General features: G+C 46.1%; 1 protein-coding gene across 1 annotated transcript in view; it reads left to right on the top strand.

Moving 5' to 3' along the window:
• Positions 1–14,912, top strand: part of LOC122555733 (glypican-1-like) — a 192,444-nt gene that overhangs the window by 127,508 nt on the left and 50,024 nt on the right. The window contains exon 3 of the mRNA XM_043701793.1: positions 10,996–11,387. Within this exon, the coding sequence (XP_043557728.1) occupies positions 10,996–11,387 (392 nt within the window). The remainder of the gene's footprint in view (positions 1–10,995; positions 11,388–14,912) is intronic.

The following is a 14,912-nucleotide window of genomic DNA, read 5'->3' as shown; positions in this document are numbered from 1 at the left end:
GATACCTTTAAGTAAAACAACTCGGACAAAAGCCTGAGGAACTGAGACAAGTCTTACAGCCAGCTCACCTCCACACTGCCTCAGTCTGAGGCAGCAAGGCCATTTCTACTCCACTGAAATTTTACAATGTAGGCGAAAGTTAAAATCTGATCAGTTTTTTTTCTCTCTGTATCTCTTCCCCAACACCCTACCTAATACACTCTAATCCTGGCTCTCTTCCTGCGCTTTCCACACACCCTCCCAGTCCTGAGATTTTCATTAACAGCTGCTCATGTTGTCTGCAGAGAATGAGGGGAACATACCAACAAAACAACCCAGAAGAGGAATTAATCTGAATATCTCTGACCTTCATTTGTCCTTGATCAAGTGCCCAGATTTTATGAGGAGCCAGGAATATAACTGTGTCTATCAGTCACACATAAAGCAGACGCAAAGCTTCCAGAATTGTGTCAATTCTGAGTCAGCGATATCAGGAGTGGCCTAATCTCCAGCAGCTCCTATGATCCTGCTTTAATTCTCCCTCAAGTGAGTACTGTGCTCAGGCCCTCTTGTGGGGGCTTGGCCTGTGCCCCACCTGTTCCTTCAGCGTCAGCCATTGTGATGTGAGAGGGGAAGGGAGACGAGGCCATGCAGTGGCTTGGCGGGGGAGTGTGGAGCAGCTACCAGGGTGCTCTGGCCTTGAGAAGTCTGACTCCTCCATAGCTGGCCTAGCTCAATGAAACCAGCAGAGAATTGGGTAACTGATTCTGACCCACTCCTTCAGACATGGCACCAAGGACATCACCCTCGCCTCCACCAAAGAAAGCATTCTATTGTTTGAGTTCCGACAACACAGGATGGGGAGGAGATGAACCGAATGTTTTTAATGCAGGGAGTTATGATGACTTGTGTGTCATTTCAGTGTAATTTATTGTGAGAAGGTTACGCAAGTCTAGAGCCCTTGGTCTGTGAAGGCAGGATCGTTGAATGCTTTTAAGGCAGAGGTGGGTAGATTTGTGTTTGACAAGGGAACCAAAAGCTGCTGCGGTTGGATAGGAATTTGGCACTGGAAACATCGAGATCAGCCATGGTTCTGTTGAATGGCAGGGCAGGCTCGAGATACTGGGTGCTCCTGGTTTGTATACACTGCCTGAAATAGCAGACGCTCTTAAAGCAAATTCATGTGGTAAACATGACACATTGTTACCCCCTAGCCAAACCATTCACTAATCCAACCGGGTGGCTAAAGACTTTCTGTTGAACTGCTTCTTCACTCTGCTAAGTGAGTCGGATCAAATAATTATGTGGACAACGAAGAGCAGAATTTCATCGACCCCCCATCCTGGATTTTAAGGAAGCTTTTTGTGTTGGAAATAATCATGGCGATATCGCGAAAGACTGGGCTTGTACACACTGGAATTTGGAAGAATGGAGGGGGTGCGAGGGAGGATCTCCTAGAACCTTACAAAATCCTGATGGGACTGGACATGCTAGATGGGGAATGCTGGGGAAGTCCAGAATTAGGGTTCACACTATAAGAATAAAGATGTTGGCCATTCAGGACTGAGAAGAGGAAGAATTCCTTCACTCGGAGAGTTGCAAACCTGTGGAATTCTCTCCCACAGAATGCAGTTGGGACCAGTTTGTTAGATGCAACAAGAGGGAACTGGACGTGTCCCTGGCGGCTAAAGGGATCGAGGGGGTATGGAGAGATAGCGGGAGTGGGATACTGAGATTGCATGATCAGCCATGACCATATTGAATGGATGGTGCAGGCTCAAAGGGCAGAATGGCCTACTCCTGCACCTGTTTTCTATGTTTTAGAGTCCATCCTTCATCTCTGCTGATGTGACAATGTGAGAATAAGCTTTACTCCACCTACACTTGAATTTAACTGACCTACTGGGGTTAGCCGATTTGCAGGGGGAGAGCATGTCCCACTCTGTCCCAGCACGTGAGAAGGTCACATTTGACAAGATGCTTGAGGGTGCAGCCACGGATCGTGCTTGAAGTCAGCCTTGTTTACAAGATGTGGTGGGCTGGCCCAGTCTGGGCCCCAGTTGTGCTGCTGCTACTCTACTGGTACCAGTATCATGCCCAGGGTCTGGGTTATTCTTCCTTTGCTCAGAGAAAACACAAGGGGAATGAGTGTGAGCGGGACCTAGGGAGCGAGAAGGAACCTGGAGTGAATGAGAGATAGGAAAAGTAATATGAGCGAACAACTTTAGTGGGGGTAGAGAGTGGTGTTGAAGCTGTTAGTGAATGAAGGATGGGGAACAGTAATGGAGAGAGACAGCAGGATAGGGAAGGATGGGGGTGGGGAGGGAAGTTCCTGGAATGAGTAGGAGATACAAAACTGGAGGAAAGCAACAAGAAGTAAGGAGGGTGAAAAAAGAGGAAATTGAAAATGAACGTGGGATACAGAAGGAGACAGTAAAAGGTCAGAGAACAGAAGCACTGGGAATGACCTCACTTATACTTTGATTGTGAACATCCTAGCACCAGATCCTCATTCTTTGACCACTGCCTGGCCTCACCTGACAAATATGCAAAAGGTCCTGTAGGTACTTAGAGCATGAATCTCTCCCATGTAGACTGGCCCCTGCCATCTACCACCAGCTTATGTACTCCTCTCATTCTCATTTCCCCTCCGTACCATTTTTCTCTCTCACTTTCATACACTCCTTCATTCTTTGCTCCCTTCCTACTCTCTCCCTTCCTTCTCCTCCCTGACACAGTCTCACTCTCAGCCCCCTCTCCCAGACTATTCTCCCTGGCTTCCCAGAGTTTGCTGTGTAATTGGATCTTCTCCTTTCCCTTTCTGTGGAAATAATGTGACAAGGCAGCTGCTTCTGACCACTCTTGCCAGGATTGTGAGCATCTGTCTGGCTGTCTACTGTTTGGATCTAGATGTTGGTAGCTGTTTACTTGGATAACATTAACCCCCTGGATGCTGGAGCAACACAGCACACCCACTTTGAATTATTGCAATCAATGTAATACCTGTCAGTAAAAAAGCTGAACTATCACACTGCAATAGTGTGTGTTTGTGTTAGTTAAACAGCTACCAATGGTTATAGAGAAGTGAGTAGTCTCCATCAATGCAAGCCATTCTCTTTTTGCCAGACTTCAACAATGTTTAAGGGATATTGACTTGTTTTAGTATTAACTCATGGGTTGGGGGCATCATTGGCCAGGCCAGCATTTATTTGCCATCCCTAATTACCCAGAGGGCAGTTAGGAGTCAACCACATTGCTGTAGGTCTGGAGTCACATGTAGGCCAGACCAAGTAAGGATGGCAGATTTCCTTCCCTCAAGGACATTCGTGAACCAGATGGGTTTTTCTGACAATTGACAATGGATTATTAGTCATCATTAGACTCTTAATTCCAGACTCTTTATTAAGTTCAAATTCCACCATCTGCCATTGCAGGATTCAAACTTTTGTCCCCAGAATATTAGCCGGGTCTCTAGATTAACAGCCCGGTGATAATACCACTTGGCTATCACTTCCTCTAAATGTTGGAGAGTTAGATGATCTTCAGTTAAAATCAGCATTGGAATCCCTTCCCACCCCCTCTCCACATCTCTCCCTCACTTTTCTTTAAGATGTTACTTTTGGCCTATCTCTTTGTGCTTTTGACCATCAGACCTAATATCTCCATTTGTGGCTCAGTGTCATTCTTTGTTTTATGCTGCTCATGTGAAGTACCTTTGGCATTTCACAACGTTAAAAACACTTGATAAGTACAAGTTGATGAATAATGTCTGACAAACGCAGTGAGTGCAAAAGGTTTGCCAAGTGCCCCTGAGTCAGAGGGGGTTGGAAATTCCCTTCTCCAGGAAGATGGTTGCCAAATGAAAGATGCCAGGCATGAAGCTGAGCAAAAAGGATGACTATCTTAACATGGGGGCTTTGATGGAACTGGAACTAATGTAGGCCAGTGAGTACAGGCAGAATGGATTAATGTTGATGAGATTTGGATGCGGACTTTAGAGTTCTATGATCTGTAACTGTAGCCAGAACTTTCACAGCTGTAAACGATGTTGGGGAGTTGTCACTGGGAGCTGAAGTAATTGCTGTCGGAGATGGGATCAGACCTTGAAGTGATTATTAGTCGAACATTTTTGTTGGTGGCGAGCTGGGAAAGTCCCGTTTCGGGGGTTTCTGGTGCCTGTACTGTTGCGAAGGGGATCTGGTGTCGACTCACCAAAGGTATTCCTCACCCTCCTCAATTTGTCAGCTGTATCTCAGGTCAAGAGGATTCCGTGCTGTGAGTTTATTGCAACTGTCTCACTGTAAAGAGCTGCCAGAGGAGATTTTCACCATCCACAGCCAGGAAAAGGAGAGACACCAAAGCATTACCCCTTTTAAAAGGAGTAAGTGCATTCCAAATGTCCTAAAGATAAAAGCTCAGCATCCTTACAAATTGAATTTAAACTCAGTGCAGGAGCTTTTAACACGGTGTCAATGTCTTGCACACTGAAGTCCTGTGGTTCATGATTAAATGTGTGTTAAAATGCTGCAGACATCTGAAGGGAACTTGGTTAAATGAAACAAGGTGGCAAGCCATTACATTGTCATTTCACTTCCAGCTTGATTCATTAAGCCAAAGGTGAGACATTGTCCCCTGCAAAATAAAACCATGATTATTCAACTAATTTCTCCAGCAACTGATTGCAGAGAAGCCTCATTGCTCTAATCCCTCATAGCCCATTGTCAGCACTGATTTCTTTGCTGTTCTATCTGTGGATTGCATCGGCTGAGTGGCAATCCTTCAGCCGAGGCTGTTGGCAATGAGCAGGGACAGCTCACCCAGTCTCTAAGGCAGAGTCTGGCACGTTGGTGTGTTAGAAATGCAGGTCCTATTCCATGTCAAACAGAATGGCTGCAGAGCTGAGTCGCAGAGGGTGATGCTGAACGAACTTTGTATTTAAGAGCTGGGTTGTCACCATCATGAAGTCCAGGGAGAGAGGGTCTTAGTTCCCATAATGCCCACCCTACTTGTGTGGCAATGTTGTGCCCATGTGCCCTTTGAGAGGGAGCATGTGATGTCCACCAGTTGCCCTCAAAGCATTTAGTGAGAGGTGGGCACCATGGGCCTGGGCTTCATCATCTCTCCCTCCAACGCCATTTTGATTTAAACCCTCTCTTGTTTTCTCCATCTCTTTGCCTTTTTGTTATTACCACAGCCTGATGGGATTATTGCTAGATTACCTGGGTCTCCAGATTACTAATGTTCTGAGGACCAGATAGTGAAATTTGAATTCAATTTTGAAAAAAAAACAAATCTGTACTTAGAGGTCTGATGATGACCATGAAGTCATTGTCCCCTGTCAGAAAAAAAGCCATCACATTCACTGAAGCCCTTTGGAGAAGAAAACTGCCATCTTTACCTGGTCTGGTCTACATGTGACTTCAGACACACAGAAATGTGGTTGACTCTTAACTGCCCTCTGGACAATTGGGGATGGGCAATAAAGGTTGACCTAGCCAGTGACTCCGTCATCCTGTGAATGTTTTTTTTTAAGAGGTCACTGCCCCTTGCGGGCAGTGTTTGTCAATGGTTCCTGTTCAGTTGATTGAGTGACTTTGGTGATGGGTTTACAAAAGATGAAGAAAAGAACAGGGTTTTATAACCTCCTTGTAGGCCTGCTCCTGGGTCTAGCTGAAGGGGCCGTAAGCAGGTCCAGGCAGCAGCAAGTGGAGGAGATTGAGAGATTCTGAACTGGATGCTTCTCTTCCTCAGCTACGCTTGTGCCCAGGTGTCCATTTCAAGAAAGACAGGCTCCAAGAGAAGATACAGTCTATTATTTCTCTCTCTAACACCATTTTGATCTCTCCCTTCCCTTCCCAATTGGATTTTGGTAATTGTCTCACTGCCATTGCTGGTTAGTGTTTGCTAATTGTTATTTATTTACTTCTTGCTTTTGTGATGGGTTTACATAAGTACAAGAGGTGAGCTCTTCTGAGTGATGTAGCGTAAGACTACTGGACCCATAACCCAGCAATCGATGAATCAAAACCATCCTCTGGTCCCTCAGTTGTCTTGAACAGCGCAGTATTTGCTGTGATCTACTGTTATAATTGGTGGTGTGTCTTCCAAGACAAAAAGGTTGTGTTACTGAATTAATTGAGTGATTTGATGGTCGGTTACACAAGCAAAAAAAGCTGGATTCTTTAAGGAGCTCTTGTAGCGGAGTGGTAGTGTCCAGGAGGTTTAATGTTGAGTCCCATTTGGTGCTGGAAACCTGTCACGACACTCTTGAGCAGGTTGATTCAAAACGCTTTCAAGCTCATTGGAAAAACGGATTAGATTCCCTACAGTGTGGAACAGGCCCTTCAGCCCCACAAGTCTACACTGACCCTCCAAAGATTAACCTACCCATACACATTCCCCTCTGACTAATGCTGTCAATGGGCAATTTAGCATGGCAAATTCACCTGATCTGCACATTTTTGGACTGTAGGAGGAAACCGGAGCAGCCGGAGGAAACCCACACAGATTCAGGGAGAACCTGCAAACTCCGTACAGACAGTCGCCCGAGCCAGGAATTGAACTAGGATCCCTGGCGCTGTGAGGTAGCAGTCTGCGTGGGTTTCCTCCGGGTGCTCGCACAGTCCAAAGATGTGCAGGTCAAGTGGATTGGTGTTAACGTCAATGCCTGAAGTCTACAAACAGCTACAAACCTTCCAAAATAATAGTGAGTTCTTAAAGAGTTCTTGTGGCACAGACAGTACTCCCTACCTCCGGGTCAGAAGGCCTGGGCTCAAGTCCCAACAGAATCCATAGACTCATATCCTGGCGATGTATGTTCGAAACCCACCAGAGCAGAATAAAATCTGCAATTGACAGCTACTTACAGAAATAGTGACCGTAAGTTGTTATTAATTATACAGAGTAAAAAGAGGTCCAGGTTTTTTTCCACTGGGTGTGGTTGGCTTCTGGACAGGAAAAGATGGAAACTTGTTTTTTTATGCGAACATCTATCTTTTACAATAAAAACCCTTGTAAATCTATCAGAAGGATGTTGTGAAACTTGAAAGGGTTCAGAAAAGATTTACAAGGATTTTGTGAGGGTTGGAGGGTTTGAGCTATAGGGAGAGGCTGAATAGGCTGTGGCTGTTTTCCCTGGAACGCTGGAGGCTGATGGGTGACTTCATAGAGGTTTGTAAAATCATGAAGGGCATGGATAGGGTAAATAGACAAAGTCTTTTCCCTGGGATGGGGGAAATCCAGAAAAGAGGGCATAGGTTTAGAGTGGGAGGGGAAAGATTTAAAAGGGACCTAAGAGGTAACTTTCTCATGCAGAGGGTGGTGCGTGTATGGAATGAGCTGTCAGAAGATGTGGTGGAGGCTGGTATAATTACAACATTTAAAAGGTAACTAGATGGGTACATGAATAGGAAGGGTTTAGAAGGATATGGGCCGGGTGCTGGCAGATGAGACTAGATTAGGTTGAGATATCTGACCAGCATGGATAAGTTGGGACCGAAGGGTCTGTTTCAGTGTGTATGTCTCTATGACTCTCTGTAAATCTTTTGCTCCTCAATTGTAAAGTCCCAATATTGATCTGTTAAATGGAACAATTCCTGGAAAGGCAAGGGGTCAGTTAATCAACAGACAATCAAAACAAAGAATACAGGGAATGAATGACGAGCAGAATCTCCGAGAAGAATCAGTAGGGGCAGGGTTGATGGGCTGAATGGCTTGTTGCTTGTGCTAAAAGATGCCGTGTCACCTCCCACCCCACCCCACCCCACCCAAAAGGGGCCTTAAAGCAAAGCCTCTCACTGTCCCTGCTTAATGGACACAAGCTTCATAAACACTGGTAAAAATTGTGGCTGATATTTCTTTCCTACCACACCCTGTTTTCTCAGACCAACCTTAGTCATGCCATCCTGTGGCTGAATATAAACCAGACCAAGGATTCAGAAAGGGGTCGGGGCCGGGTGATTAACTACTCAACATTGTACTGAGTAAGCAATTGCCCCTCTGAAAAATCAGGGTTACTGGTTCCTTCAGAGATTTGCGCAAATGATGGGTACATTATAATCTTTCAAAGATAAATTGGGTGGCACGGTGGCACAGTGGTTAGCACTGCTGCCTCACAGCGCCAGAGACCCTGGTTCGTTTCCTGCCTCAGGTGACTCTCTGTGTGGAGTTTGCACATTCTCCCCGTGTCTGCCTGGGTTTCCTCCGGGTGCTCTGGTTTCCTCCCACAGTCCAAAAATGTGCAGGTCAGGTGGATTGGCCATGCTAAATTGCCCGTAGTGTTAGGTGAAGGGGTAAATGTAGGGGAATGGGTCTGGGTGGATTGCGCTTCGGCGAGTTGGTGTGGACTTGTTGGGCCGAAGGGCCTGTTTCCACACTGTAAGTAATCTAATCTAAGTAATCTAATCTAATCATAAATGGGATTACCTGAGAATTGTTGTGAAAACCTCCAGCTGAATGCAATAAACAATTTTTATTTCAGCTTCATTTCCTCTCCCACTCCAACTAGTTAAGATGTGGGTTTTAATGTTTCAGCCAGACTTCTCAACCAAGCATGCGCTCATTCTCGTTGAATAATACTGGGAGTCTATACTCTTACAGAACAATTCCAGAATGCTTTCCCATACCACTCCATTCCATGGACTTGCCATTTCTTATGGTGGTGCCTCCTCTGCTCTTATGTCTTGTCTGGAGTTCTTTGTTCCTTTCACTCCGGAAAGTCAAGCTCCATGCCATGTCTTCCCACCAGCCAAGTATCCAAACCAGTCGCTAATCAGTGCAAATTGCCAAGTGGAAACTTAGACATGAATCCCCTTGGATTTATTCCCAGTTGGTCAGTCATCCTGCCTCTTGCAAGATGGGACAGAGGGTTATCACCTGTTTCGGCTCAGCTCACTGGAATTCTCTCTGAATCCCTCTAATTTATCTCTCTTAGCCTCAGAAATGAACTGTTTGACAGATCTTTGCTCACCTTTCAAAAGAGAATTGGATAGCAACTTAAAATTCAGTTATGGGAAAAGCAGGGGCACTGAGACTAATTACCCATTGCATTAAAGAGTTAAGGTGGATTGAATAATCTTGCTACTCTCCCAATTACAGCAACAGCAGCTTAAATTTGTGTAGTATCCTTCATGTAGTAAAATTTCCTAGGATCTTTGAGGAGCAAATATCAAAGGTAACTTGGAACTGAACCACAGATGGCAAGCAATTAGGAAGGTAAACAGTATGTTAGCAAGTGGTTTTGCGTTCAGAAGATGTCTTACTGCAGTTATACAGGGTCTTGGTGAGGCCACACCTGGAGTATTGTATAGGTGCCATGGGGTGAGTGCTGTGGAAATTCACTAGGTTGATACCAGGGCTGGCAGGATGTCATATGCAGGGAGATTAGGCTTATAATCACTAGAGTATTGAAGAATCAGAGGAGATCTCGTTGAAACATTGTGATAGGGCTGGACAGACCAGGTATAGAAAGGATGTTTTCTCTGACTGGTGAATCTAGAACTCAGGGACATGGTCTCAGGAAATGGGGTAGGCCATTTAAGACTGAGATGTGGAAACCTTTCTTCACAGGGAGGGTAGTCAGCCTGTGGAGTTCTCGACCACAGAAGGCTGTGGAAGCCAGGCCTCTGTGTCTGTTCAAGAAAAAGATTGATCAATGTTTGAACATTAAAGGCGTCGAGCAGTACAGAGAGAAGGCAGAAATATAGCGCTGAAATAAAGAACCAGCCACGATCATATGAAGGGCTAACTGCTCCAAGTTTCTGTGTGATGCTGGAACAGATGGCTAAAGGTGTGAGTAGGAAGCTAGCTTTTAAGCTGGCGATTCTTTCAACGTTCGTGATTACTAAACAGCGGAGTGTCCAGTGCCATTTATTTCCAAATTAAATCTGCTGTGCGAATGTGAATGCCTTGTTGCTGTTGCCGCCAGTTGCACCTGGTTTGTTAACACTAAGTATGTTGTCAACAAGCCTGAGCTGGCTTTAGTACAATCACAGTACAATGCTGCTCTGTGTGCCTCCCCTTTGAACCAGCAGGTGTTTGGCCACAACATAGACTTTTATCACTTGAGCATTTGTAATGAATCCTTGTGTCTGGTCTGGCCAGCATCTGGAGGACAAGTGGGACATGAAAAGATACGATCTCGGTTGACGCACGTTTCAGGAATGGGCACATGGCTTCTGAACGCAACCATTGAGGCCCAGCTTCTTTTAAGGCTTGATATTTTTAGATTGATGCTTCAGATCATTGTAGGAGCCTACCAACATGTACAGAATAGACGAGACTCGCTTTTTCTCTTCCCGTGTAGTCACAGCAGTTGTTGACTCACTACATTATGACAACCCTGCTGAACGATTCTCCCCTCCGCTCGGATGTTTTTGCGAGCTTTGAATCTAATCGCAGTGAGAGGTTCACTCGCTGATGGTCAGAGGTTGCATTTGAACACAACTAATGAAAACTGCATTTTAACTAGGTGTCTGCTTCAGGATGTAAACAGTCATGGGCGAGATGGGCTCTGAAGCACTACAACCCCAAGTAATAGATTAAGGGAAATAAATTGGATGGCACACATCAGTCATCAGTCTTTGAGGGGTTTTCCTGATCTCAGTGTGATGACATGCAGTGAGTCACTGTGTTGGCAATCAAGTTGCTCACGAATATTTGTCATGGCGTTTCAACAGTTGAAGGCTGTATAGTTCAATGCAATGCCTCTAGACCAAAATTGTTGGTTAGTAAGGGGTAGTGACACTGGATGTTTCTTGCTGTGAACACTGGAAGAGGAGGGACATGTACAGGACAGTGTGTGGATAGTTCTAGAGGAAGATGTGAAGGGGTGTGACAGTCCGGAGTTGGGAATGGCATTACCCACTGACATTTCCTCCTCTTTCCTTGTCTAGGTCTGTGAGAGAGGTGTTAGATTCTCTCCTGATGGTGTGCTGGGGAATGGTGCAAGAGTCACATCTTGTGCCTCTCAGCTATCCTAGATATCCTAGAGTGACCATTTGGTTCTCTCACCCACAGGCTATTTCCAGGAACTGCTGGACCAATCCGAAAAGAACCTGCACAGGAAGCTGACGCACATGTATGGACTCCTTTGCGCTGAGAATAGCAAAATCTTTAAGGACCTGTTCAGCGAGCTCCGCCATTATTACAAAGGCGCCAACATCAACCTGGAGGAGGTACTGAATGAGTTCTGGTCGAGGCTGATGGAGTGCCAATTCAAGCATCAGAACCCACATTACCAGATCAGCGATGAGTACCTGGAGTGCATGGTTAAGCACGCAGAGCCTCTGAGACCCTTTGGCGAGGTGCCTCGCTTCTTCAAGATGAGGCTAACTCGGGTGTTCATCGCTGCTCGGTCCTTCGTGCGGAGTCTCAGTCTTGGCACTGATGTGGTGAAGAAAGTTTCTCAGGTAGGTGCAAACATCTTTCCTTAAGCTAACCTCAACTATATTTGCTATTGCTCCTGGTGAGGCATAAAGATTGGGCAGGGCTCCAGAAAAAAAGATTCCGCTGTTTTTTCTTTTAGAGTCATCTGAATGGGGGTTCTCTGACAGTGCAGCACTCCCCCAATCGGCCACTGGAATATCCGCCTAGATTTTGTGTCCACGTCTGTGGAGAGAGGGGTCTCGAGCCCACAATGTCCTGACCAGAGACGAACGTGCTACCGACAGCCGCGGTGTTAGGTGGCGAAACAGTGCCATGTGAATGGTGCTCAGTGTTTGAGACTGTTTGCTAATCCATAGCAATCTCGAGACTGAGGTTCACTGCTATCATTTGGCAGAGAGCTGCTCACAGCCGACTCTGGAGGAATTCTATGACTTCAGCATGTGTTTGGTCTGAAAGTCTGTTCACTTTCACTGCAGAATGCTGGTGTGCTGAATTGCAGGACTGTGGATTCCTCATGGCTTCTGTTTGTGACAAGTGTTGGAGCTTGAAGCTCACTGGGGTAACAGCTGAGCATGGAGAGAGAGAGAGAGAGAGAGAGAGAGAGAGACAGACTGGTGCCTCCAGTCTGACTAACAGTGTGATTTCATAAAATAGTTTATTTCAATGATGTCTGCACTGCCGTCTGTCCTGTACCTGTTGACTGTTGGGTCATGGTGAATGTGGGGAGTGTCAGTAACCCTCAGCTGGGTCAGTACCAGTGGCAAGGAGTTCCATTCTCCAACCTCAGTTCTCTAAAGAGCTGCCCGTATCTTACGATCAGATGATCGAGTGGCTCACAGAAGAAATAAGTAGGCTAGTCTCACCATTTTGCTTCTTCACGATGTTTTATCTTTTTAGACTTGATTTCCTTCCATGTCTCTGTATCCATGATCACCAACCATTGTGTAAACCAGAATATGCATACACAGAGTCATAGAGTAAAACAGCACAGAAACAAACCCTTTGGTCCAACCAGTCCATGCTGTATTCACGTACATTTCCAAATGTCTTCGAAGTGTTTTAATTGTGCCCACGTCCACCACTTCCTTAGGAAGTTCATTCCACAAGTGAACTACCCGCTGTGTAAGACATTTGCCCCTCATGTCACGATCAATGCATCATGAGCACTGACGTATGTTGATGTACACTTTGGTAGCTTGTCCACCTGTATTGGCACACATTTGAACAGAGACATGCAGCATGGGAACAGACTCTTCGGTCCAACTAGTCCATGCCAACCCTCATCCCAAATAAAACTAGTCCCTCCTGCCTGCGCTTGATCCATATCCTTCCAAATGTTTTTTATTCGTGGAATTAGAAAATAAGAATAAGAATTTTCTTATCGAAATGTCTTTTAAATGTCGAAATTGTACCCACATCCACCACTTCCTCTGCAAATTAACAAGCACATTAACACTTCTACATACACCAAAGTACATAATACAATTGCAAAATCCCATGAACTAACAGAACAACTGAAGTTGGTTTGGAGCATTCCAGTGTATTCAGTCGGAGTGACATTTTCTAGTCTCTGCCATTATGTTGTTGTGTCGAGTGCTGATCTCTGAAACACGGTGCCTGATTTTATCAGGATCTGCGACACAGGGCACAGGAGGAGAAGACAGTGAAACAGTCAGGAGTTGCTTTGAGACGGCCCTTCCATTGCTGGGGCATTTTGCCAGCGATGTGAATGGAGATGGGGCAGCTGCCCATTCTGTGGAGTCTCTCAGCATGAGGCTGAGAGCACTTTGTGGACGGCAGTGTTACTCCCGGCTGAGGGGGGTGCCAAGTGGAGAGGACCGTCAATTCTCTGTTTCTCATGGCCCACAGAGGAGAGGGGCTGTGGGTGGAGATGGGAGTCCCAGTGGTCTTCCCGGAAGGAGAATTTTCCCTCTGACCCCCAGCTCCGTCAAATGTTCCTTTCTTTCTCCACCTTACACCCTACCCCTCCCACCTCCGAAGGTCTTCTGCCTCCCTCAGCAGTATCAAACACTCCCTGTTGGTCAGGTGAGGCCTCAGAGAGTCCTGATCAGGCCAACAACAAAAAGAGCTCGCTAGCTGCCCTTACCTGGACTCTGGGTGTAAACACAGTTCATGAAGAGGCTGTCTGTTGTAAAATAGCTGAAGCAGTCCAGCTGTAGGATAAACCCTTGAACCCAAGATGGGATCTGGATGTTGGTGGTAAAGGTCACACCATGGTGCCATAGGATGGAACACTGAACATGACTTTCAGGGAAAGGATGAATAGCCACCATCCAGTCCTCCATAAAGACAAGATTTACAATGTACCAATCCCTCAAGTATAGTTTGAATCTCTTCGGGGCGGCAGGGTGGCTCAGCGGTTAGCACTGCTGCCTCACAGCACCAGGGACCCGGGTTCGATTCCAGCCTCGGGCGACTCTCTGTGTAGAGTTTGCACGAGTTCCGGTTTCCTTCCACAGTCCAAAGACGTGCAGGTCAGGTGAATCTGCCATGCTAAATTGCCCATAGTGAGAGGTACATTAGATTAGATTACTTAGTGTGGAAACAGGCCCTGCGGCCCAACAAGTCCACACCGAACCCATCGAAGCGCAACCCATTCCCCTACATTTACCTCTACACCTAACACTACGGGCAATTTAGCATGGCCACTTCACCTAACCTGCACATTTTGGGACTGTGGGAGGAAACCGGAGCACCCGGAGGAAACCCACACAGACATGGGGAGAATGTGCAAACTCCACACAGACAGTCACCTGAGTCAGGAATTGAACCCGGGTCTCTGGCGCTGTGAGGCAGCAGTGCTAACTACTGTGCCACCGTGCTGCCCATAGTCAGAGAGAAATGGGTCTGGGTGGGTTACTCTTTGGAGGGTCGCTGTGGACTGGTTGGGCCAAAGGGCCTGTTTCCACACAGTACGTAATCTAATCAACAATGATGTTGCAGCTGTAGAGACTGAATGCTGTTACCAGAGTTGGTTAGATTTCCCAGAGTTGGCCTTTGATTTGTCCAAGGCACGTTCCTGTGTTGAGTTTGTTCCCTGTAACTATGTTGCCAGTTTGCTAACAGCACACTACAGAACCCTAAAACAAAAACAGAAATTGCTGAGAAGGCTGGCAGTATCTGTAGAGAAAGTCCCTGATCCTGCCAGACCTGCAGAGCCTTTCCAGCAACTTGTTTTGTTTCTGATTTCCAGCGTTCGCAGTTCTTTGGGTTTTTATTTACTTTCCGCGATCCAGGTTTAACTACAATGGTTAATGTGTAGTCATTAGCAATTCACAAATAAGTGGTCAGTCGAGTATCTGCTGTCAGCAGTTTAACTGACCGGCACATCCTACAGATGAACAATGCAGTGCTGTACCCACAGTGCACCATCGTGATTAAATGCTGTCCCATGTGACATCGTGGGACTGTCACTAACCGAGTTATTGATCATTGTGTTGTTCATATTAACATGACTGACTAGATCCTATTCCTTTTCGGTACATGCTTGGTCATGATAAAGACTTCGAATTTTCTTAACCACCCTC

Source organism: Chiloscyllium plagiosum, chromosome 13 (genome assembly GCF_004010195.1).
Source record: "Chiloscyllium plagiosum isolate BGI_BamShark_2017 chromosome 13, ASM401019v2, whole genome shotgun sequence".
In the NCBI taxonomy this organism is placed as follows: Eukaryota; Metazoa; Chordata; class Chondrichthyes; order Orectolobiformes; family Hemiscylliidae; genus Chiloscyllium; species Chiloscyllium plagiosum.
The sequence above is the reverse complement of the archived record's forward strand: the minus strand, read 5'-3'. Positions and strand labels throughout refer to the sequence as shown.